This window comes from Lissotriton vulgaris, chromosome 5, assembly GCF_964263255.1.
Source record: "Lissotriton vulgaris chromosome 5, aLisVul1.2, whole genome shotgun sequence".
Taxonomy (NCBI): Eukaryota; Metazoa; Chordata; class Amphibia; order Caudata; family Salamandridae; genus Lissotriton; species Lissotriton vulgaris.
In genome coordinates, this window is record NC_141693.1 from 219,174,062 (window position 1) to 219,200,760 (window position 26,699).

The window sequence follows — 26,699 nt, forward strand, 5'->3', positions numbered from 1 at the left end:
TTCCTCAGTTGAGAAAGAATTGTGGTCTAAGGCGAGTTTCTCCAGAGTCTCTCGGAGAGTCTAAGATTGTGCCATTCATCATTTAGGCACCATTAAACCATGCTTTAGAATGTTTGACTGGGATCCTTTTGAGCTGTTTTGGAGCAATAGAGTCGAGAATGTTAGATAAAGTGTTAATGTAATGTTCAGAAAGATCGTCGAGATTGGTCAAATTTGAGAGGGGGGGGACTGTAGTCTATCTTTGGTGATTGAAGTTATCATGTTAATGTCAAGGTCTCCCATATTGCGAGTCATTTGTTTCGCTTTTAGGGGTTAACCCTGTCAAACTGGTCCCTTGACTAAGATGAGGAAGGCAATTGGAAAATGATCGGACCAGTCACGGGGAAGGATTTCTCCTATTTGTATGAAGTTGATTTTGGCAATGATGAGATCGAGAGTCGCGCCTTTATTGTGAGTAGGCAAAAGACACACAATTGATGGACGGAATGCAGAACAAATCAAAACATTCACCCCCAGTCAAGAGATCTGGGTTAAATCCATCATTCTTTTGCTCACCATGCCACCCCAGTTTTGACCTGGCCATTTGCAAATCAGTCTTGACCCTGTGCCTCATGTTATGTTGTGTTATTTTAAATTGCTTTTATAAGGCACTCAGCTACCCAAAAAGGGTTTCCCAGCGCCAGCCAGAGGATGAAACAGAGCATGGAATTATTGGTTAAATAGCCATGTGTAAAGATTGTTCCAACGCAGAAATATTGGTTGAAGATCTTTATTGTAGCATAAGAAATACCAGGACCTTCAGCTACTTCCACTCGTGTAGTTTCTTCACTGACCACTTCAATGAATAACATTCCACATCACTTAGCAACCTACAACATTCTAACAAGAACAAATCCCCACATATCTCCCCCCTTATATAAAACAAAATAAAAATGAAACAAATAACATACAACATATCCACGGATTAATTAGAATAAAGTACTATACTATTTAAGGTAGAGGAGCATAACACTTAGATAAATTTCCACAACTCCAAGCTGATCCATCAGCCAAAATCAGAATTTTCTTCTTTACACTTTTGACTTGTAAGGGTTAAGAAAATTTACTTTCGCCTTTAGTAACAACTCCTCCCCTCTTCACAACAACCCAATCACTAACAACGAAATTAGGAACCTTAACACTTTTCCTCAAATTGTAGTGAACGATGGCTGCTCTCTGTTGCTCTTTAACATCACTCTCAATTGCAGCACGGTCCACCCACACAAATTCTCTATTTTTAAACCATCCTGGAACCTCTTTCATACCCGGTTCATGTCCCTTCAAGGAAACTAACGGGGACACTCCAATCACAGCATGTGGTGTGACTCTGTAAGACCACACCAGTTTTTTAAACTCCTCTGACCACACTAGACCGTTAGTCAACGAAAGCTGAATGTTGTCCATCAACAGGCGGTCGATTCTTTCTACTAAACCATTCGCATGAGGTCTGAACAAGGCCACCTTCTCATGAACAATTCCCATTGTGCTTAAAAACTCTCATCTTTATCGAAACCAGTTGGACTCCATTATCCGATACCAACGTTTTTGGAATCCCTTCATTCAAGAATACTCTCTCCATAAAACCAATAACCTTTCCTGTCTCAATACAGTCAGTAAACTCTACAACGAACCACTTAGAGTGATAGTCCACCAAGACCATCAAAAAGTTGTTCCGGGACCCTAACCTAGCTTTTGGACCCAAAAAATCAATAGCTAACCTTTCACACGGCCGTTTGGGAAACTCACTACATGCAAGTGGCGGTTGTCTCACAACCTTAGTTTTATCACTCATGGCACATGCATGACACTCTGACAAGACCCTCAATATCGCCATCCATTCCTGGCCACCAAAATGATTTCCGAATACGCCTCTTAGTCATATTCCTCCCAAGATGTCCTTCATGTGCAATGTTCATAATTTTACATCTCAGTGTAATTGGAGGCACTAACTTTTCTCTTCTCCATAATTTCCCATCACTGACACTCAACTCATCTTTTACATGAAAAACTCTTGAAACGGAACATCCTCTGAAATTTTTTTTGGCCACCCTTCTGGTACACAATTCATCACTTTCAACAAAAGATCATCATTAGACATACTACTATCCCATTCCTCCTTGTCAAAAGCTTGTTCCTCGGGGGGTGTGGCTAGAAGCCGATCATGGCGGCAGCATAAGGGACGAGCTCCGCAGCTGAAGCGGCCTCTTCGACTATCCGACTCATAATCCGCCACAATTTTCAAGCCCTACAGGAGGGTATCGGAGCCTAGGACCGGGCGGAGCAAGTAGCAAGAAGCGGCGTTCAAATCTGACGCCTGGGGACCGAGTTACATCGCGGCTGCGGCTTGGCCTACTTCAATCGCTTGAACCAGGACCTTCCCTGAACGAGTGGCCCGGCAGGAAGTGCAGTTGATCCGGGGGACCAGGACCGGAAATGCCCGCAAGCCACATAGGGCGGCCGAAAACCCGAAAGTTACGCAGCCAGGCTGGGCGCCGCCTACGGTCCAAGGAAGTGTGACTGCAATATTGCACTGTAACCGGTACCCCCAGCCCTGCTCGAAGACAGACCGGCGGCCACAAGCGAGGGGGAGCCTAGGAAGGTGACGGGCAGCCGCCATTTTCTAGGCCGAGGAAGTCACTGCGCACTTGTTGACTGTTGGCATACTTCGCCCTGCGGAACACCCTACAAGTGCCCGACTGATGGGCCTGCGCACAGCAAAAGAATACACCCGGTTCAGGAGCCCAACACGATCCCCCGGAGGTCCGGGGAGGGACAGCTAGTTGATATCGGCGGCCACATGAGAGGCGCCCTGGCCGGGCTCGCGCGTGATCGAGACCACTAACATTCTGTGGCCGAAGTGGGTGCGCCACTCCAGACAAACTGGAGCGGAGAGGCTCGAAAAGCACGAAACCTAAAGGCATGGCAGGGAAAGGACCTAAGGGTGGCGCCACACAGACCCGATATTCGTCCGACAAACCGGCTACCTCCCCAGTGACGGGGAAGGATACGGGAGGCAAGACTGCAGATACCCCGGGAGGAAAGAAGGCAACGTTGGAAGATGTGATGCATGCATTGGCTCAGCTACAGACGACGGTGGGCTCGATCTCCACGGATGTCACTTTGCTTAGAGCCGACCTCCACAAAATGTCGGAGAAGGTCAAAGACATGGAGGTGGTCACAAAATCCCTAGTGGAGTATGTCTCCGAACTTCAACAGGCAATGGGGAAGATGGCGCAGGACAATAAACTGCTGCGTGAGAAGCTTGATGAACCAGAAGGGCGTTCTAGGCGGAACAACATCCGTATTATTGGAGTGCCGGAGTCGGAAGGAACAAGAGCCATGGACTTGTTTGTGGAGAGCTTAATTACGGATGAAATTAAACCGAAAGGCTTGTCCACCTTTTTCTCTGTGGAGAGGGCCCACCGCGTGCTGGGAGGTCAACCGAAGCCGGGGGCGGCTCCGCGGCCCATAGTAGCCCGCCTGTTCAACTTCCGCGACCGAGACGCCATCTTACAAGCGGCCAGGACATCCCCTCCTATTAAACTTCAGAACTCCACCATTGCCTTCTTCCCCGACTATACGGCAGACGTCGCACGCAGGCGAAGAACCTTCTTTGAGGTTAAAAAGGAACTGAGGACACGAGAACTACCGTACTCCATGCTCTTCCCTGCGAGGCTTAGGGTAGTAGCAGAAAACCAAACTTGGTTTTTTGACAACCCAGAGGCGGTGCAGGACTGGCTAGAGGGGTGGAGACCGGGGCACCACCCTCGACGAAACAACCGACCCCCAAAGGGCCGAAATGCGGGAAAACATCCGGACTCCCAGGCGTCGGGAGGGGGCCCGGAGAGCAGCGCGTCCTTGGGAGCAGAAGGCGGACTCGAAGAAAATGAGGAACAGTAATCTCCAGAATTCTATATTTTCTTAGACTTATTGTGCTGCACACGCGCTACCCGCCATTGGACACTGGGTGACGGACCTCCAAGGGTGTGAATGAGAGACCGCTGGCAGCGGAGAGTCTCTCACCCCAACGCGCAAGTACACTGTTTTGGGTTTGGGGTATGCACTCTGCTCAGTTGGGGGGGGCGGGCAGTTTGGAGTCCGTGTAGCAGGGGGGCAGGGAGGGGGGTGGGTAGGGGCACAAGAATGGTTAAAGTTTGGACCACTTGTTCTGGTTTTGCACACGCACATGTTTATTGGTATGACTCAGCATTTGGGAAGCATCGTATGTCACTGGGACAGCCAGATGGCGGGAGGTTGGGAGGAGTTACATCTGCCTTACACTCGTCTCCGCACACCACCTCACTCACGGCGGGAAGGCCGCGCGGTCTATAGTGATCCCTACGTTACAATGGAGAGGAACTGCATCCAACGGGCCACCAACTCTTCCTATGGCTAGGTTAGATAACCACACCACACCAGCCCCGTTGCAAATCGTGTCATGGAACGTTAGGGGCCTGGGCGACAAGATCAAGAGGGGCCTGGTACTGCAAGACATTAAGAGACAGGGACCCACCCTAGTTCTTTTACAGGAGACACACTTGTTGGGGGCGGCCACACGGGCGCTGGACAGGAGGGGATACCGTATGATAGCACACGCTGAATTTACCTCAGGGTCACGTGGCACAGGTATATTGCTAAGAAAATCCTCCCAATACATAGTGAAATCCACAAAAATAGATGATCAAGGCCGCTTTGCGGCAGTACATGGCCAGTGGGAGGGTAGACTGCTAAATGTGGTCTCCGTTTATATCCCGCCGGCGTTACAATCAGTAGCTCTGCCAGACCTCGGCAAATTCCTGCTGGAACTCCTTGAAGGGGATTTGCTTGTAGGTGGAGACTTTAACATGACACTCACGGACACCCTTGATCGGTTCCCCACACGAACACGAGCAGATGGCCCTAGCAAGCTACAGAACTTTCTAGAAGCACAGGGTTTGGTGGACGTGTGGCGTACACTGCACCCAGATCAGCAACAATACTCCTATTACTCAGCGACTCACAATAGTCTTTCAAGAATAGATTACTTTTTCACATTGGGTAACGGTCTCCTCAACATTAGCGAGGCAAAGATACAGCCGAGAGGAATCTCGGATCACTCGCCAGTCACTCTGACCGTAGCTAGCACAGGCACCAAACGTAGGAGGGTGTATCCGATCTTTCCAGGGTATCTCAAAGTCCCACAGATTAGTAAAGACCTGAAGAAAGTGACCCGGCTCTATTTTGAGGAGAACCAATCATCGGTGGACTCCCCCTCAATACTGTGGGAAGCCTACAAAACGGTGTTCAGGGGTCAGGCTATTGCAGCGATAACGAATCACACAAGAGCACACAGGAAGGAAGCATTGGAATTGGAGTTGGGCCTTGAGAGGGCCAACGCTGCCCATATGGCAGACCCATCGGAAGACACACTTCATGACCTACAGATACACCAGCGCCGCCTCAACGACCACTTGAGGCGTGTGACAATGGCGGACATTGCAGCGACTAAACACAGGGTTTATGACATAGGGGATAAAGCTAGCAAACTCCTGGCATGGCTGGACAAGAAACAAGGGGGGGGGTAGGAACATACTACAAATTACGGACTCTAGTGGCACTGTCCACACCCAACCGGAGGAAATAGTAGAAGCCCTGGCTGATCACTTCCATGATGTATACACTCCGACGATAGTGGTGACAGAAGATGAGTCCCAGGACGGCCTCGAATGTGTGCCTCTGCCAACACTGACGGAAGAGGCGGCGAAGGATATCGACACCCCCTTAACAATTGACGAAATTCAATCGGCCATTAACTCCCTCCACTCGGGTAAGGCTCTGGGCCCCAATGGGGTGCCCATTGAGTGGTTTAAAACCATGTCTGAATTCCTGAGTAAGCTCCTTCTTCAAATGTAGGAAGAGAGTAGATCGAAGGGAACATTGCCCCCAGATCAACGGATGGCGACTATAGTCGCTATCCCGAAACCGGGTAAACCGCCCAGCGACTGTAAATCATACAGGCCTATTTCCCTCCTGAACCCGGAGGCCAAAATAATAGCAAAAGTGCTGGCAAACAGACTTATGCCATGCTTAAGTCAGCTGATTCACCCAGACCAGTCCGGCTTCATGCCGCATAGAAGCACGGCCCTAAACCTTCGCAGAGTACACAGAGTTGTGGCCAGACTCTCAATGTTGAGAGAACCGGCAGCGATATTATCACTAGACGCCAAAATGGCGTTCGACTTGGTGGTGTGGAGCTACCTCTTCGCGGTGCTCACCCGCATGGGGTTTGGTCCAGTCTTTATTTCCTGGATAAGGATGCTTTATAAGGATCCCATGGCCAGGATAGTGGCGAATGGCCACATATCTCGGGCCATACGTTTAGGACGTGGTACGCGATAGGGATGCCCACTCTCGCCCCTCCTTTTTGCTCTAGTCCTAGAACCGCTGGCAGTCACTATCCGTACTACGCCACTTCTGAAGGGGATACGATGGGATCCACAGTGGGAAGACAGAGTGTCCCTTTACGCGGACGACATGTTAATATACCTCACAGACCTGGAGAACAGCCTTCCCAACCTCCTAGCACTTTGTAACTCACATGGGCGAGTATCAGGCTATACCATCAATTGGGCGAAGTCGAGACTTTTTGAGCTCAAGGGGCCACTCCCGCCACTGCCAGACTCCTGTCCGCTGGAGATAGCTCCTTCTTCCTTTAAATATCTGGGAATTCACATCACTCGAGATGAAACGGAGTTCTCACGGCTCAACTTGCAGCCTCCCTTGCTCCGGCTCCGTAACGATGTGCAACACTGGAAAGAACTCCCACTGACATTGCTGGGCAGGGCAGCATTATTTAAAATGATGGCCCTGCCGCGCTTTCTGTACGTCCTTGAAAACGCCCCATGCTTGATACCTGCTAGTTTCCTACAGAGAGTAACGGCACAGATCTCGAGTCTGCTCTGGGGTTACCGGCCAGCTCGGATTTCGCACACAAAGCTAAATAGGAGCTGGTATGATGGAGGCATTGCACTGCCTAATATGTAATTATATTATTGGGCGGCCCAACTCAAGATCCTTAATCAGTGGGTGCACGCCCCGCAAAATGATCCAGCCTTCAAAGCGGACAGGGTACAACTAGGTACAAATAGCCTACTGGCACCTCTGTACCACCGGGGCACTGCGGCGAAACTCATAGGGCCCACTAAACACACCGTTCAACTGTGGTACAAGGCACAAGCGAAGTTACACTGGGATGGGACCATCACAAAGCTCACGCCTCTGTGGGACACCAAGGCACTGGGTCATCTACGGCGCACTAAGGGCTTCACTCAGTGGGAAAACATTGGGATATCGACCGTGGGAGACATGTGGACTAGAGAGGGAGTGATTTCATTCGCGACCCTTCAAGAACAGTACGAACTGGGGGACAGTGAGCTGTATAGATACATACAGATTAGACACGCCCTACAGGCAGCAATCCCACCTGACACGTCTCCACCGGAATCCTCCCCGCTAGAGGACCGTCTGCTCACAGATTTCATGCAGGAAGGCGCAACCTCATTAACATATCGTAAGCTAATCCACAATTTACCTGACCCGCTGGAGAAGCTAAAAGACAAATGGGTGACCGACGTCGGAGACCTAGACGAGTCCGACTGGAACACAGCCATGGCGTCTCCACGTGAGGCGGGTATATCATCTAAATTCCGCTTGGTACAACTTAAAATTTTACATAGGATTTATTACACCCGAACAACACTACACAAACTGCAGAGAGCAGATCATCCATATTGTCTCAGGAGCTGCGGGGAAGAGGGCACGTTCATACACACGCTTTGGGAATGCCCACGTATTGTTAGTTATTGGCAGCGGATACTACGCACTATCGCTCAAACACTCCACACCTCACTCACACTGGACCCAAGGGTATGTTTACTGAATGTGTGGGGGCCTACAGATTTCACTTTCTATGAAAGGGTGTGGACTACAATAGGACTTATCACAGCCAAACGTGATATCGCACAGAAATGGGGAACGGCGGACCTCCCCACACTGGCACAGTGGAGCAGGAACATGGATATGCTTATGTTGACAGAAAGGGCAGTTTACAAACTGAGGGATAACCCGCGCAAATGGAATGGGGTTTGGCAACCGTGGAACTCCTACAGGGGGGATATCTGTGAGCCATTGACGGAAGAGGATCTTGAAGGTTCTGAAGACGAGGAAGACACTGAATAGGGGTCGAGGCCAACGGTGCGCAATTTACATGCAGGGGACGGAGCTGGTCACATAGCAGTGGGATTTGATGGAGGGGGGGTGCGCGGGCGGGATGTGATCTAGGGAGAATTGCACACCTGGTCCCTCACAGGGCAACTTCGATGCTAGGTAACATGCTAAGAGTAACTTATTGTCATACTAACTCATGTGTGCAGGTTTTTTAGTTTAAGTTTAAAATGAAAACAAAAAACACAAAAAGCAAATTGTATTTTCATTGTAAATTTCATTTGTTCCACTTGTTTGATTATCTTGATAATTGATACTGTCTCTACAACTGGACAAGGCTACAAGGTCTTTGCTCTGATTATATTTACCCCATAATGCAAGCCGGCCTCAGGGTTGTAGGCGTATATTTGTACCGTGATGATAATGCTATATAACTTTGCAATAAAAATAAATTTAAAAAAAAGCTTGTTCCTCATTACACCTAATCACACCCGCCACTTCCTCCAAATCATCTTTAGTGGCATCTACTGGCATCCTAGATAAACAATCCGCCACAACGTTCTTCAACACCTTCACATACTCCACTTGAAAATTGTACTCAAGAACAGATAGTATCCACCTAGAAATTCTGGGGGTGACATTCCCTTCCAAACCTCTTCCACCCTTAAACAAGTGTACTAACTGTTTGTGATCAGTACGTACTTTGAAATGTAATCCCCAGACAAAATATCGAAAATGATTAATGCCCCAGCAGCACGCTAGAGCCTCTCTCTCAATCGTGGAATATGAAACTTCTCCTCCTTAAAGCCTCCTGGAGCCAAAACCAATTATTCTCTCCACCCCATCTTGAAACTGAGAAAGAACAGCCCCAATACCCACAGCACTTGCATCGGTGGTAATATATGTTTTCTCTTTGACAATAAAATGACCAAGTGTGGGTGCACGTAAAATTCCTTTTTTTACAGATAAAAATGCATTGTTACAAGATTCATCCCATTGAAAAGTAACACCATTTTTCATCAATAATCTAAGGGGTTCCACAACTTCTGTGAAATTCTTTATAAACTCTGAACAGTACTCTGCAAGCCCTAAGAAAGACTTCAATTGCTCTTTGTTAAGAGGAAAAGGAGCATCATTGATGGCTATGATAATACTTTTTTTAGGCCTTATTCCCGTCTTTGATCTTTCATGCCCTAAATAGTTTACACATTTTTTCTTCAACTGGCACTTTTCTTTCTTAATAGTTAAACCATTCTTCTCCATCCGGTTCAAGACATCAATTAAGACCTCATTGTGATGATTTCCATTCTTTCCCACAATTAGCACATCATCTTGAAAGCATAAGACGTGATCCAGATCACCAAAGATCTGGTGCATGACTCTTTGGCGCGTGGGTTCGAATCCCATCCTTGTCGCCAATGTAAAGATTGTTCCAACGCAGAAATATTGGTTGAAGATCTTTATTGTAACATAAGAAATAACAGGACCTTCAGCTGCTTCCACTCATGTAGTTTCTTTACTGACCACTTCAATAAATAACATTCCACATCACTTAGCAACCTACAACATTCTAACAAGAACAAATCCCCACACCATGTTTTTAAATTCTTGCAAAAACTTTAGAAATTTGTTACTAGGCGAAGAGATACAGGCAAAGTATTCCACAAGGTGGGACCGAGAAAGGCAAAGAAGCTGCCTCCCATCCGTGAGAGTCTAATCCTGGGAACCAAAAATGTTCCCCGAGTGGCAGAATGCAGTTGCCGTGAAGGATAATAAGGTTGGGCCTGGGCCTGCAGGTACAAGGGAGCAGTGCTGGCTTTGATCTTAAATAAAAGGCTCAACGTTTTAAACTTAACACGACTTTCCACTTTCAACCAATGGAGATCACGTAAGTAGCTGGTGGTGGAGGTGAATTTGGGATTTCGGCATAATCCTCACGCTGCCACGTTTTGCACTACCTGTAGCTTCCGCACTATACCTTTGTTGGCCCCTAGATAGAGAACGTTGCCATAGTCCATTCTCGAGGTCACAAGCGCCTGGACCACCGTTTTCTGGCTGGAGCAAGGAAGCATCCAGACACCTTTTCTCAGCCATTTCAATATAGTGAAGCAGGTAGCTGTCACTTTTACTACTTGCTGTTTCATGGACAGCCGATCATCTACAATGAAGCCCAAATTGCAGACTTGTTGAGTGGGCTGAGGTGCAATACCCAATTCAGTGGGCCAGTGACGGGGATCCCATAGTTCTTTGTTATTCCCAAAAATAAGGACCTCGGTCTTGTCGCCATTACGTTTAAGCATGTTTTTTTGCATCCATGCTGCAACTTTCCTTAAGCCGTTTTGAAGAGCTGACGGACCGGCCATCCTCTCGGAAGAAAGAGAGAAGATGATCTGGGTATCATCTGCGTAAGAGAAGAGAGATAGCCCAGCCTCTTCTACAATAGTCGCCAATGGTTTAACATAAACATTAAAAAGTAGTGGACTAAGAATAGAGCCCTGAGGGACTCCACAATCAGATGAGTAAAGTTTTGATGTGGCATCAGCAGAAAATGTTTGAAAAGTGTGGTTGGTCAAAAAAGATATCCGCCATTTCAGAGCTAGACCAGAGATCCCGAGAGATTGAAGGGATTGTATTAACACTGTGTGAGATACCCAGTCAATAGCAGCGCTCAGAACTAGTAATATGAGGGCTACTGTGTCCCCCATATCCAAGCGGGGTCTCAGCATCTCCGTCTCTGTTGAGAAACCAGCTCAGAAACCGGACTGAGAATCATGTAAAAATTTGGAAGATTCAATGAACTGTGTAAGTTGGTAATTTATATGTTTTTCCAAAATTTTAGAGTAAATCTGAAGAAGAGAAATGGGTCTGAAATTGGAAAATTGGGCAGGGTCAGCGTTTGCTTTCTTCAAGAGCAGAAGAACCATTGCATGCTTCCACTCTGGAGGGACAGTTGCTTCCTGTATAGAGGCGTTAAGAAGATTCATAATTAGTTCAAGAAAAGTTGTTGCAACACCCTATAGGGTAAAGGGTCCCGAGGTGAACCTGAATTTATGCTGCCCAAATTTTTAGTGAATTAGTTAATATCTAGTAATGGCCAGAATTGCAGTTTATTAGTGGGTGCTATAATGTCGGTAGACTCGGGATTCAGACTTTGTTGCATATTCATAGCTGTCGAAGAGCCACTCAACGTGGAGTGAATGTTTTTGGCTTTGTTCACAAAGAAATTGGCAAGATCATTACATTGCGAATCATCTAAAGCGGGGACATTGGTTGAGTGTCAGAACCTGAACGTTTTTCCACCATTAAAAACCATGTTTGTCAACAGTTCTAAGCATTGGAAATAGTAAGTGCAACGTAGCTTGCACGTGTTTCTTTGCAAAGCGACTGATATTTTTTTTAAGGCATTTTTGTATTTTATTTTGGACTCTGTGGTATAGTTTCTCCTCCAGTGTCTATCTAAGTCTTTACATTTACTCTTTTCTTTTAATTGTTCCGTGAACCAAGGGGCAGGGGAACAGTGGTTAAATGATTTTTTTTAATTAGAAATCGGAAGGCAATTGTCGATTGCCTTAAGAATCCAGCTTTGAATGAAGTCTAAAGAAGAGGTCGAGACGTGGGGAATAGCAGGAGAACAGCTAGAAAGAAGCTTATTAAAGGCATTCATATCAAATTTACTCCAGTTTCTACATTTCTGTTGTAGGCCAGAGATCGTTATGGGCAGATTCATTGGATCAGTGCAATGAAATTTGATTGCATAATGATCTGACCAACCTAAAGGAAGAGATGGTAAGCATTGGATATCCGACAAGTTGGAAAAAATAGGGTCCAATAAGTGACCTGACTTGTGAGTAGGGCCCGTGTTACACAGCGGCAAGTTCATTGCTGCGAGATCAGAAATCAGCGTACAGCTGGTAGGGTATGAGAGTTATCCAAATGTATGTTGAGGTTGCCCAGAATGGTGAAGTTAGCCGCCTTACAAAGATGAGGAGAAGTTCATTCTGGAAATGAAGTCGCCCAAGAAGTATGCGAGCCAGGCGGGCAATAAACAAGCATGCCCGATAAAGTAAACTGAGGGGTCAGCATGAGTTTAAAAAGGCCTGCTTCACAGCCCTTGAAAGCGAGTGCATCTAGTTTGCATGAGTATGATTTTTTTGTTAAACTATATCTGTACCACCTCATGGGAACAGTCTAGCCCGAACTGCCAAGCCAGGTCCTCCCTGGACCGGAAACGAGCATCCTAGGACCGGTTTCGAGGTTTCACCCTTCTTCAGCCAGGATAGCTTGATTCCAGTGGCACAGTGAGCCCAGGACCCACGTCTGGGCATACCTGCCGCACTTAGAGCGAGAAAGCAAAAGACAATCAATTGATGGACGGAATGCAGAACAGATCAAAACATTCACCCCGAGTCAAGAGATCTGGGTTAAATCCATCATTCTTCTGCCTACCATGCCACCCCAGTTTAGACCTGGCCATATGCAAATCAGCGTTGACCCTGTGCCTCATGGGAACAGTCCAGCCCGAACTGCCAAGCCGGGTCCGGAAACTAGCATCCTAGGACCGGTTTCGGGGTTTCACCCCTCTTCAGCCAGGATAGCTTGATTCCAGTGGCACAGTGAGCCCAGGACCCACGTCTGGGCATACCTGGTGCCCTTAGAGCGAGAAAGCAAAAGACAATCAATTGATGGACGGAATGCAGAACAGATCAAAACATTCACCCCCAGTCAAGAGATCTGGGTTAAATCCCGCATTCTTTATTGTGAGTAGGGCCTTTACAGAGCTGTGAGAAATTGAGGTCAGAGAGGAAAGTCTTAAAGGAACAGACCATTGGATCATTTTTGTCATTCCAATGAATGTTAAGGTCTCCGTGGAATATGTGGCAGAGTTGATCTGAGCTTGAACTAATGACCTCCATGATTTGCTCTATGAAGACTAGATTGTCACCAGGAGGGTGCTAGATAGAGTGCAGCACATAAATCTTCTTGCCTTTGTTCCAGATTTTAGAGACTAGCTGTTCACAGGAGGATAAGACGGTGCATATGGATTGATTTACTGTGAGGTAGGCGCGATGAATGCAGGCAATACCCCCTCCTGTTTTATTCAGTCAATCACTTCTGAGACGGGAGTAGTCCAGAGGGATTAAGATGTCAAGAATTGGGGGGCAGTATCATTGAGCCAGGTTTCTGTGATGATCAGAAGGTCCAAGTTATGCCCAATGATGAGATCAGAAATGTCTGTTGCATGTTTCACAGCTGATCTACAATTCAGTTACATCAAGGTGATGTGCAGGTTGGGAATCTATGTTGAAATCCTGCAGCCTTTTTCCCCGCAGGGAATCCCAATGCAGTTGTTACAACGACCGCGTTGTGATTCCGCATACCATTACTCCGCAAGTCGGAACAACGACTTTGCTGAGGGGGGGGCGCTGGATGTTGGAATAGTATAATTTACTATTCCAACTCCAGTCTGTGCCCTACTCCCGCCCACCCCCCCCCCACCCCCACCCCCACCCCCCACCACGCAAGTCAGTGTTCTGACTTGCGGAATAATGGTATACAGAATCACAACGCGGTCGTTGTGATTCCCTGCGGGGAAATAGTTTTGGTGTAAAGGTTGTTTACCGCAGGATGGAAGTGACCCCTTCTTGAGTAGCGGTGTTTATGTGAAGTTAGTTCTCCGTGTTCACCTTTCTGAATTTAAGACTCGGTTCTTTGTCAGGGTCTGCAATGATTGAGGGGTTGTTGAGAGTAGAGTTGGGTTGGGAGATAGACTTTGAGTCAGTGTAGGGCCCAAGCGGGGTGATGATGTCTTCATCCGATAGCTGAGGTAAGGGCCTGTGAGGCGGAGGGTGGTGGTTGGGTAGAGGCCTCAAGCTCTAGCTGGGACTAAGATAGGAGCAGAAGGCTGTGAGGTATTTGGTTGAGTACATTTTCTATGAATTGTAGATATCATTCTGCGTGGGGGTGAGTCCCAACGCTTCGCCATCTTCAAGGAGAACTGCAGAATGCTTTGACCCAACTTTTTAACTACTGAGATATCATGCTTTTGGGTCGTCAATCTTCTTCTCAAGGTCATGATTGTTCAAGCACTTATTCGCAGGAGTAGCCCGCGCAAGTAGGACAGGTTCATCTGAGGTTCCGCTGTGTTAGGGTTAGTAGAGGGTTGGGTAGGACCATTGGCACAGTTGCATCGGGAGAAAGGGTCATATTTGAGATAGGAATCGGAGCTTCGATTGGGAATAGGGAGAGGCTAAGTGGAATTAGGGAGAAGAGGAGCGGAATTAGGAGGTTAATGAAGGGGTGGGAATCTTGTTGTAGGCTAAACCAGAGCAGTGTCTCCTGGGGCTGGTCACGAAACTGAAAGTGGCCAGTAAGCTAACACAGTTAGCATTGGAGTTGGCCAAACGGAGGGTGGCTCTATGCTGGATGGGTGAACGGGCCCCAACATTCGAAAGCTGGATAAGGGATGTGGGAGAGTGGTCCCTTGAAGAAGCTCTGCATATGAAGGCCTGTCGTAAGGATGAGAAGCTCGAGGAGGACATTGTAATCTGGGAGAGTTTTGCAGGGTATTGTTAAATCCAGCGGTAACTGGAAGTGAGCAGAATAGCAGAAGTAACATGTACAAATTGGTACTTGGGCAACACCCTAGCTATGTTTGATGCTACGTATAGTGCTGTGCCATAAATGTATAAATAATTGTGAAATGTGTATAGGGCTCCGATGTACAATGGAAATAAGTTTAATAGTATTATCTTGGAAAACTCTGTGTAAGCCCCTCAGTTATAGTTTGAAATATCGAATAAATAAAGTAAAAACAATTAAACTTTTACAGCAAATCAAAAGGTGGCTGGCTAGTCAGGCGTGGAGAATAGAGACTTAATTATCTGCCAGTTTTTTGGAAGTCTGAGTGTTAAGGAAATCAGAAGGCAGATTGATTCAGCAATTTTGAGCAGTGAATCCGAGGAATTGATGTAGTAATGCCAGGAAAGCAAGAAGATCCAAGACAGAAAAGGCTAAAGCAAGGCTACTAGCACAGTTGTGACACAACAATAAGCAAGTTATTCGCCTTAAATGGCAGTTACTTTAAGGGCAGGCTGACTTGGGCCAAAATGGCCTCGATCTCCTGCTGCTCCCGCTAGCTCCATGCACCCTCACAGGCCCAGACAGTGTAATGCCATCTTGAGTATGGAAGGCCCTCCGACTCTCTGGAGGAAGTGGTTAGGAAACGGTCCTGTTCAAATGAAGAAGCTGGGATCTGTTACTCTCCCCTGGAACGTGTTGATGTGCTGAACTGCCATCATTCTGGAGGATATGGGTGAAAAGGCAAGACTTTAGTTGATAAACTATGCTGTTATACTGTGGGACGCGTGCAGGTATGAAGACGCAAGCTCCAGGACTGCTAGGGTGAGCAGGCACGTGAGCAATAAGATGAGGTCCCAGGTGAAACGCAGGAGTACTGAAAACTGGTTCATAGAGGGAGAGTGTGCTGAAAAGGAGCAGCAAGCAAAGACAGAGGGACTATGCCGAGAGCAAAAGTGCCGAAGAGCGCCATGAGCTGAGACAGAAGTGATGAGGAAGCTGCAGGTTCTCTGTTGCTACGGCTGCAAGAGCTACAAGGGGTGATTGTTGGTTGCAGGAGCTACAAGTCTGCACGTAAAAGATAATTTATTAAGCGCACTACCTCACAGAGTTGTCAAGGCACCATAGAGGGGGAGGTGAGGGCCGTGGTAAAGCCGTACTGGCTTTTCCTGGTGGCTGGCAGGTTATTAAGTGTACCACTAAGTTTTACTGGTTTTCCCAAATTTCATAAGGTTTGGTTCTGATCAAATTGTCTTAAGCATTTAGATCAAAGTTGGCAGATTGGGCCCAAAAACAACTCCCACTCACTCTTGTAAGATTGTACTTGGGAACAGATCATTTTAGGGAAATATGCACCCAATTTGATTGTTGGTAAAGCTATATAGAGTAAAGGAGTCCGTATAGTAAAAGGAACAATGAACCATACAACTCATCCTGCATCATACCTGTAGGTAAACTGGGAACTAATGTTTTGATTTAAAGGCTGAGGCATTCTATTTTCAACCTGCACAGAAAGCTTGGACAGCCTTCTGGACTTGCTATAGTTTGCCCAATAATTCTTCAGGCAAACCTAAGAGATTACATTAACAAAATCAGTGTGCGATATAATCCATGAATTGATCAGATTCACTGACATTCGGAATCCGAGTTTGATTTAAGTCGACCTTTAGACCCCAGTTGACTTGGAAGTGTTGTCATTGTGAGGAAACAGTTCTTCCTGTTCCACTAGACGATGTGCATGCGCATGATTCAGATGTATGACTTTGGTTTTCTAAGAACTACCTAAGACTTAATTCAACAGTGTCACTCTATGTTCAAAGTTTGCAAAATATTTCACCACTTTTAAATGTAATTTTTAACATTGATGAGAGTTTCACAGTTCACTAACACACAAAATGAATCTTTATGCTATGTAGAATAGGGACTCCGAGCATTAACGAGTGGTTATTCCACTGCCTGCTGCAGGTTAGACAGATGGAGTTGATTCCATTGCAACAGTACCATACTTCGAAAGCCTTTGGAGTAAGAGGGGTTGCTTGGAGGAGTTTAAAGTGGTTGAAACATCTAAACAGTAATGCTGCTCCCAAATCTCCAACATCACCTTCCATTTGAATTCAGCAAAGTATTTTAAAGAAAATGCTGAATCGCCACAGCATAATTCCTGTGGGACAGTGGCTGTAGCTACAAATGTGTATTTACTTAGTTCCGAGTGCTCCACATACAGACAGTGGAAGTATGTATGTGCCATATGTGTGGTGCATAGTTTGTTGATGAGCCCTTGGCTAATAAAAGTTTAGGTATCAGCATAGCTTTATGAAGGGGTGGCTCAAATGCATTGTTTCTTGTTATGGACCAGGTTTTTGTAAACCTCAACTTGAAGATTTTTGTAAACATTTCATTGTTAGTTTTTCATTGCAAACTAGCATACAGGCAGTACAGAAACACAGTGCAGTATAGAAACACAGCGCAGAACATCTTTACATATATTATGCAGCTTTGGAAATGTGAGTCTACACTTTGACACCTGTGATCCCTTATACTTCGGGTGGAGGACACAGGTATACCTCAAAAAGAATCCTTCATATTAGTGTCACTGCCAACCTTTCTACACATTCCCTCCAGCATTGTAAAACCTCTTCCACTCTATTGCCAATGTGGATCATTGACATCCAGATTTCTTCAGCCAGTGGCCACTTCCTAACTTAACTGCATAGTAGGGTAAACGCAGGACTCCACTCCTGCATTTAATCTATTTAGCTACATGTCTTTTTGCCCGCTGTCTACCTGGTGCAGTCGTTCAGTGTCTTTTTCCCCCTGGGCATTGGTGCAGCCCTAGATCTCAGTGTTTGATCTCCAGTTGTACTATGTTCCATGCGTTGTTTGTCATTGTGTACCGTCAGAAAATCTCTACTACTGCACATGCCCATATCATGGATCCAGTGTGATAAATTCTACGTGGGACACTAGAAGAGAAATGTTGGAAGCCTCAACCTGATGGTTAACACACCCAAAGGCCAGAAACTGACCCTGCTGTGTTTTTGGTCTTTTCAAGGAGTCTTCTCCCTGCATGTTCTGCATATCTGCTTGTTCGTGTCTGGGACTCGCATGCCCAGGCAAGAAGAGCTGTAGTAGAGGCCTTCGCTAAGCAGGACGGGCCTTTCAAAGCGGATGGGCTGGGAGCCGTTTGGATGATTGACTGCTCACAAAGGATTTCTTGCGACAGAATCGTCTGAGGCTTTGCAGTTGGAAACAGTCATTCTTCTTCCTCTCAATAAGACAATGAAGCCACAAAGTGGTATGCTCGCAACGTACACTGATTTGCTCCATATGTCCAGCATTTCCAAATCTTGTAATGATCGCCTTAATGTTATTTTATTTGGTAACCAAGTGACTTCACAATCAAATAACCTTTTATTCAAATACACAAGGACAGGATTGTTCTAGGTATACACTGTAGGTTTCTGTCCAACTGTTTTCCATGTAATGCAAACAATAAAATGAGCTCTTTCTTTGGCATCTTTCAGTCCCTGTGAGATTATTACATGCATTATTCGTTCATTGGTATCGATGTACTTCATCAATCAGTCCTGAAAGTTTAGGAAGCATTAACCATCTTTTTGTCAGAAACACAAAGTTAACCCTGTTACAAGGAATGGCATTGCCTGATAGGTTGCTTCATTCAGATGTATTACACACTAGATCTCCTGTAAGCCGAGGGCACAGTCACTCTGTATGAAAGCTGCTACAAGGCCCTTCATAGTGTGAGGCATATAGGACATAAGCAAAGCTGCTGTTTGGGGTTCTTTCTATAGTTTATCATCCTATTGTTTAATGGGAAGTCCTGCAGGGGAAAAATTTGGACATTTTTCTGAAGTTTGTTAACTGCCACTTCATCATCATCACCCCCCTGTACTTCAAGGCAGAATGATCTTCTATTGTATTGCAAGTGTACGTGGAACCATAATAGGAAAGAATTGTGTTGCCCGTTTGGTTAAGGGATGTCTTTTGTTAAAGTTCCTTTGGGTCAAACCTGAATAATGTTCTACAGAAAATGTTTGTTCTTGAATATTTTCGCTACACTTCCAGTTTATCAACTCCTGATAATCCCAGGACTGTCATTCTTATTGGAATAAAGTGAACTGGATGAACTGTGTGCTTTCTTTCAACAATACTGAATATGTAACTCTGTCTTCTGCAGGAGCAAAGGCCGCACCAGCTGCATAGGATTGCCACCCAACCCTGTTCTCTTGGAAAGAGGCCATAGTCTCCAACTCCAGGTAATTTCTTGAGCAAGACGATTTTGCATCTGGTAAGCTCATTTTTTTTGCACCAGTACGTGTACCATATTTTTTACCAAGTGTGGTCTAAACATTATCCAGATTCATAATATTCTCCTTTGTGACGCCACATGCTTATTTGTTGGCAATTCCTTCTTATGATGACATGCCTCTAGCTGTCCCAACGGTCCCTCTATTTCCTCTATGCTGTATGGCAAGCGCAGATAGTATTAGTAAGTGACCTGACAGTGCAGTGATCCTTGTGAGTAAAGTTGGTTTGCTGGGTATGTCTTTCAAAGCTTTGCTTGACCTGTACCCTGAGCCCCATTGTTGAAGCATGCACAACTGCATCCAGCTTACTACAGACATTTGCTCATGTGCGAGTGTCATCAAAGGCTGTATCTCAACATTCTAGGCTTCATCAATATATTTCTTGAATCAAGATATGCCAAAACTGGACAGTGTGATGAAGGAGTTCAAGGGCTTAGAACTGGAGTGACCATTAAGTCAGTGTTTTCAGTTTAGAGAGGATACAAAGGCTGTTAGCCTAGTCCGTCTACTACTCATAACCCCACAGACAATTGTTCCACCCTTACTCATTACTGCTGTCCCCCATCGTATGACCTTGTCTTTTTTGGCCTCGCAGGCAAAGCGAAAAGCCTTTTTTTAGGGGTTTAAAAAATGGACCTGGAAATTCCACACAGCTCGTGCTTGTTATTTCCTAGGTCCATTTTGATTGGGCTTTGCGTGCGTGCTGTATTTTAACAGAACAAGCAATAGGCCATAGGCAGTCACATAGCTCCCTCCTATGGTCTATTGGTGTCTGTTACACGCACCAAAGCCCATGTGTCTTCAATTATCGTGCCGACACGGACGTGATAATTGAAGACATATGCCTGCAGTGGCGTGCACGCATTTTTTTTTTTACAGGACCTTTCCCCAGCGCCCACCCCCCCCGTCCTATCCTTCAGTCCACGGGCAAAAAAACAGTGTAAGAGACAGAGCACGTCAGCAGCAAGGAGAGCGCAGGGCGGCGCACAGCAGACAGGGCGCTCCAGCCAGGAGCCTAGGCGGCAGCCCTTCCTTTTCTGCCTCCGAGAGCCACGCAGACAGGCTGTATGCATGTGCCTGTTTTCTTTTTAGTTTTGAAGACCCCTTACCTCAGTTCAACATGATTTAAGATATTTTCAGGACTCTGCTCGTACTTGGGCTCTTAAAGCCAGAATCAGCAATTGGCACGGCTCCCTGGTAAGCTGTTGGCTCGCCCAACTCTAATTTTTGACTAGCCGTACATCCCCTTATGACAGAAGATTCACTTCAGGCCCTTCTCAAACCTCGTGGTCGCAATCCTAGTGCTATGACTGAACCAATGACTTCAAAGACTCCTCTTAAAAACCAGCACCACCCGAAGGCCACCACAAGTACCAATCCGCTGCAAACGCGCAGCACTTCACTTCACAAACAAAACAGGTGATGGACCGAATGTGGATCAATGTCACACATTCAACCCAGTCAAAAGATCTGGGCCCAAATCCATCGTGAATGTAAGACATTGATCTACATTCTGTCCATCAACTTGTTTTTTGCACTTCACTTCACAAGCACTTCTCTAACAGTGCAATTAAAGCGGCCAAGCAGAATCCTTAACTTCTAGGCGCTCCTCAGACATCATTTCTGCCAGAACCGAACACTTCCCTTCACAGGACACACTGCACAGGCCCTCCTGAAACATTAACTCGGTTGCTAAACTCCAGTGTGAGAGTAGAGTGTGTAACAAAGGACCATCTGAACCATGGTGTGAGATTGGCAGGTGTGTAACAGTTCTTGTGTGCAAGGGTGTAGTGTTAGAACGGGAGTTGGATTCGGCTAGTGTGAATCGGGCGAGCAAATCAAGGTATAAACAGTCGAGTGTGTAAACTCAGGTGCGAGAATCAAGAGTGAGAATTGAGTGTGCAACAACAGACTGTCTGTGAATTGAATGGGTACCAATTCTGTGTCTTCACCTGCCTGACGAATACAAACAAATTCTGCGAAGAGCAACTGTGGGGATCTGAAGGGACAAGTAGGAGGAAGATAAGCGTGAGAAGCCGGTTGTGAGAATAGAGTGTGTGAACTGACAGTTAATGGTCTGAACATGCGAACTGATGAGCGTGAGGGGGCAACTCACACCGATCTGTGAGAAGCGCCGCGAGAACTTCGTTTTGAGAATCTAGTGTGGGGCGAAGTTTGCACCACCATAGAGTGCATTCACTGTGCAATGTGTGCACCACCATCAATAGTGTGCTCCCTGTGTATGAGAATCTAGTGTGGGGCGAAGTTTGCACCACCATCAATAGTGCGTTCACTTTGTGAGGACCTAGTGTGGGGCAATGTGTGTACCACCATTGATAGTGCGTTCACTGTGTGTAAAAATCTAGAGTTGGGCGAATTGTGCACCACCATCAATAGTGCGTTCACTGTGTGTGAGAATCTAGTGTGGGCGATGTTTGTACCACCATTAATAGTGCGTTCAATGTGTGTGAGAATCTGGTGTGGGGCGAGGTTTGCACCACCACCACCGAGTGCCTTCACTGTGTGTGAGACTCTAGTTTGACTTCTGCCTGCCTGCAGTGGTAAACTCCCTGCAGCTCTCCTGCCCAGTCCAGTCTCACATCTTCCTGGCTGCACCTGCATTTTGTGCAGATAGAGAGTGGAGGCAAGATAGTGTGATATGGGAAACTCTACTGACCCCTTCTTCTATTCCCACTCTAGCAGGCTATGATTTATCAGCACTACAGAACAGAATTGCCCCTCCATGTTCAACTCTGAAAGTGAGTACTGTTCCTGGACACCAGGAAAATCACATTAGGTATTTCAGTTGAATACTATTTTCAGTGCAAACTTCTCCTTATTTGTATACGAAGTTTCTCTTGCTTGTATGCAAAAAATGAAGGCTGGCCAACGCGTTCAGTGGGGCAGATCCAATTATTGAAAACATACATTGAAACAGGTCTCTGCTAGATAACCTATTCATATTAACATCACAAGTAAAATCAATATCACTCCTACAAGATAACTATCTTTTATTGCCTTGTACTGTATTTAAACACAGAGGGGCAACATATCCGAACCTGTGGGAGGAAGGTCAGTAAGGGGTGGAGATGCAGTTAAAAACAACTGTAAACGTAAGGTTAAGCACAAGCCCCTGCAGCGGATGCCTTAGCCCATTTAGCTACCACACTATCTGTGTGTCTGTATCTCTGTGTCTCAGTCTGTGTGTCTCAGTCTCTGTGTGCATGTCTGTCTCTGTGTGTGTGTCTCTCTTTATGTATATGCCTCTGTCTCTGTGTGTGGGTTTCTGTGTCTGTGTGCATGTCTGTCTTGTGTGCATATCTTTCTGCGTGTGTTTTTTGCTGTGTGCTCGTTTCTGTATCTGTGTGTGCATCTTTATGTGCGTGTTTCTGTCTCTCGGTGCACATCTGTCTCGGTGTGCGTGTCTCTATCTGCGTGTATTTTTCTGTGTGTGCGTCTCTATATGTGCATTTGTCTCTGTAAGTACGTCTCTTCTCTGTGTGCATCTTTGTTTCTATGTGTGTCTCTGTGTGCGTGTCTGTCTGTGCGTCTCAGTGTGTATGTTACTATGTGCGTGTCTGTCTCTGTGTGCGTTTGTGTGTGTTTGTCTCTGTGTGTATCGGTGCATGTGTCTCGCTGTAGGTTTGTCTCTGTGTATATGTCTACTGTTAGCCTCACTTGCATTGTAAACATGGCATGGGAACGCTATAATACACATACTTACTCCACAGATACATACACACCTGCCATTCCCTAACACACACAGTGCACAAACCAGCAAACCTATCCAGCTGAATATAAATGCGATACCTGTTGCATTGCAAATGCTTGTTTTATTTCTGTCTTTGTTCTCTTATGTCTATCATATGGTTGTTTTCTTTATTAAATTTGCTCACATCCTAAATGCAATATCCCCAGGGATCGACGTTTTCCCACTTCATCTCATTCCAGGTAAAATATTGATGGGCTGTGACTTGTAGTATCACATTGAGGCGGATGAGTTGCATGATTAGCACGGATCTTGTTTCAGACCTGACCGTGGCACTAAACCTGCCCTGCTATATCTGAGAGTGCTTCACTTGCAGATGGTGGGCGAGGAGTCATGAGTAGGTTTGACCTTTATGTATCAGTATTGAGCTTTTGACACTTTGGACCAGAACTCCCAAAACCATTCTGGGAAAGAATGGTGCAATATCGTTCAAGGGTAAGGACTGGGTGTCCTGATTTCCATGTCAATGCTGTTAAATTTAAGCAGCAGTTTGAGTTACTCGTGGTTACAGATGGCTACTCAGTCAGTCAGTTTTATGTCATTGAAATAGAACATCTGCTTTTTTGTAGTAATAAGTTACTCAAAGGCCCATCTGAACAGAAAAAATAAAAACAAACAAAATTCTTCAAGGATGCTAGACTTGTATTGAGGAAGCTTGCTAGTAAACCTTGATGTTCTTGGCCTCCTCGTGTTTTTTGCAAATGTTTCCAGGAAGGCGTTAACAAATATTGCAGAGGAAGGGTGGAGAGACATTGTGAAAGAAGGCTTAGGGCTCAGTTACAGCACTTATCTGTCTTTTGTGAATAAGCTTGTTTGTCTTATTTTAATCTATGTATCCAGAGTTGTGAAACGTTCCCGTTTCCATTCCCCGATGCAAAACTCAGTCCATGTTCATTCTCCAATGAACAGACCTTAACCTTAATATTCTTCTCTAACCCCTTCGATGCTGATAACGAGCTCAGCTCGTCATCAGCCACGGGTGATGTGTGCGGATGACGAGCTGAGCTCGTCATGTAACGCGGTTATTAGAAAACAGCCTCACAGCGCAAAAATAACCGCAGCAGCGATGCGGTTAAGGTATAGCTCTGCAAGTCCCTTTATCGTGTTGATTATAATCCTAGTACACTTAGCTGGTTACTGCACTGAGTTGCCCATTCTGACATATATTTTTTTTAAAGTTCATAGTGTTAAGCAGGCATTGTTTTGTGGGTGAAATGGTGGAGAGATCTGCTTGGGTGGACTTTGTTACTATCATTTCATATCTTTTTGTCATTGTCAGATGTCCGGAAGTGGTCATAGTGTGTAGCTTGTTGGGAGACAGAGTGGTGGACTAAATTAAAGTTTTCCATTGGCCAGCAGCATATAGCGGATCAGATCAGTTTCTTCATGCCTGTTTAATCGGTGTTGGGTGGTTTATTGTTGTGAACTGGTAGAGTACTGGGTGATGGACTTGACCTGAATCAGTTTTTAGGGCTCGCCTGCTGTGCGCATGCGCACAGCTGGCAAGCTCTATAGGGGCTTATCCAGTGTTTAACCACCACTGGAGATTCATTGCAGTGCATGAAGCGCGTGCACAATGCCACCAGCCGCCTGCCTGCCTCGCATTACCACATCAAAGGCAGCCCTCCCAGCGCATTTGTCACCCCCTAATTATTCACGGCCTGCCGGCCGTACTTTCAGTTTAGTCTCCTTTTATAACTTGTTTAACTTGCTCGCATTTCCCTCCTCCCCCTTCTGGGTCCTTATCTCCTCGCATTCCTCCCTCCCTTCTCGCCCAGCCCTTTGATGCTCTGCTGTAGTCGCTGCCTCTAAACCTGTCGTCCCATCTTTCACCCTCTCGTTTTTCTTACGTTGGCTACCCCAGTTATGGTTTCTCCTGCTGCTTCTTGCCCTTGCATTTTGTTCTACTGCTCAGTATTGCTTTAATTCCTAGTCTCTTGTGCTCAGCATGCACGTAGCCCAGCTAAGTCTGTATACCAAAACCCTTCGATGGCGGCGGGCGTACCAAGCCCTAGTCCGGATACGCATCAGGCAACATTATTTAACTTGGAGATAAAAGATGATTAACATTAAATTAATATTTAAGATTTTTACATTTTACAATTGTATTTATTCACAGCCTTAAATTGCATTGGGTGAAGAGGTAGAGCATCGTTTAACCGTTAGAATTGCTGTTCAGTTTAGCAGCAGATATTTTTTGTTTTCTGTGCTGTAGTGTAGATTCCTCTATTTGTACTCCATACATGGCTTTGTACCAGCCAGCATGTTTACATGAAAATGAATTGTAGCACACTAGTTAATGCAATGAATAAAGAGGATGGCACATCTGACCTGGAACTTGAAACCTAATTCACTTTGTGAATTGCTGCTTCTTAACAGCCCTTTGTTGAATTGTCCACCTGATTATGTACTGCAGAACTCACCTATGTTCATGAATTACTATTCACATTCCTTACCGTCGCACTGGCTGTACTCCACGCCTGATCTGTGCTCATCCTTTACTCAAAGTCTCTGCACCTCAGAATTACTACTACTTTGCCCTTGCTGTCCAGTTTTGTACAGATTTCAGTTCCACTGCTGGGCTCAGTCTGTTGTCATGTGACTGATGCACTTCTGAATTTCCTCATCGTCCCTTAATTACTATTATCGTCCGCTGCTTTGGCATTACTTCTGGATAAGCACCACACCTGAATTTGTGCTCTCAATTGTGTTTTTTTTCCTTTTACAGTCCTAGCATTTTGCCCCTTTTCACTGTATGCTCTTCGAACCGTGCTCCTTCGAATCATTGCCTGCTACGATTGTAGTTCTTGAAACTTGTTCCACTGTATTTTTTTCCTGCCTCTAAATTATGTGGTCTCCTTTAAGTTCATCCTTTTAAATGTACTTCCACTCTCGTACCGCTGTGTGACCTGTGCTTCTCTGAAATGGTGTGCTCCCTCTTTGTAATACCGCCCTGCCATTCAAATGTTTACTCTACAACTTTCATCAGTTCAGATCACCTTATGTATGCATTCTGAGGCATAAGTAATTCTCTTATGGCTAACCTGCCTGCAAACAATGTTCTTCTCGCCAGTTTTAACACCAATTCAGCGCTCCGTCCTCACTTGAAACCTTTAATTTGACTTCACAGAATGGCCAAGTATGGAATATTTGAGATGTGCTTAAAAAATGAACAAGCTGCTGCTGTCCATGTCACTGCTCGTTTGAGGAATGGTGCTTCGATCAATTGCCATAACAAAATCATTCACTCTGAAAAATCAAGTTAAAATAACCTTTGCACTCGGTATTACTGCGAAAACTGCTTGACACGCAGGCTGGCTTTAGTGCTGGCACCGCCTATGACCTCCTTGTCCACGGATTAACTCACTTCTATCCTTCAACAGTGCCCCTCATCTCTGTAATCTCATGCTTTTCATTTGTTTTTTTTAGCGCTACTTCTACCAGTGTATGGTGTCGGGACACTTTCGATCACGCACACATTATACAAAGAAAGTGAATGATATGTGTGTAAATCAGTATACAGGAGTTGTTACATAAAACAATTAGTATTATTACAAGGTGTAGGAATCACACGCCATCCATACTGTAGTAGGCCTTAAAACGCACCACACAGCTCCACAGATGCACCCAACGCCACAGATGCACCCACCACCCAGCTCCACCTAGGCACCCACCACCCAGCTCTGCTGAGGCACCCACCACACAGCTCCACCGATACACCCACCACACAGCTCCACCGATGCTCCAACTAAGCTCCACCAAATGCACCCACCACGCAGCTCCAT

The 26,699-nt window shown here is 45.8% G+C and overlaps 1 protein-coding gene across 1 annotated transcript in view; it reads left to right on the forward strand.

The window, feature by feature from the left end:
- SLC31A1 (solute carrier family 31 member 1) overlaps positions 1-26,699 on the forward strand; it is a 256,358-nt gene that overhangs the window by 74,427 nt on the left and 155,232 nt on the right. The window contains exon 2 of the mRNA XM_086921203.1: positions 19,016-19,094. Within this exon, the coding sequence (XP_086777329.1) occupies positions 19,016-19,094 (79 nt within the window). The remainder of the gene's footprint in view (positions 1-19,015; positions 19,095-26,699) is intronic.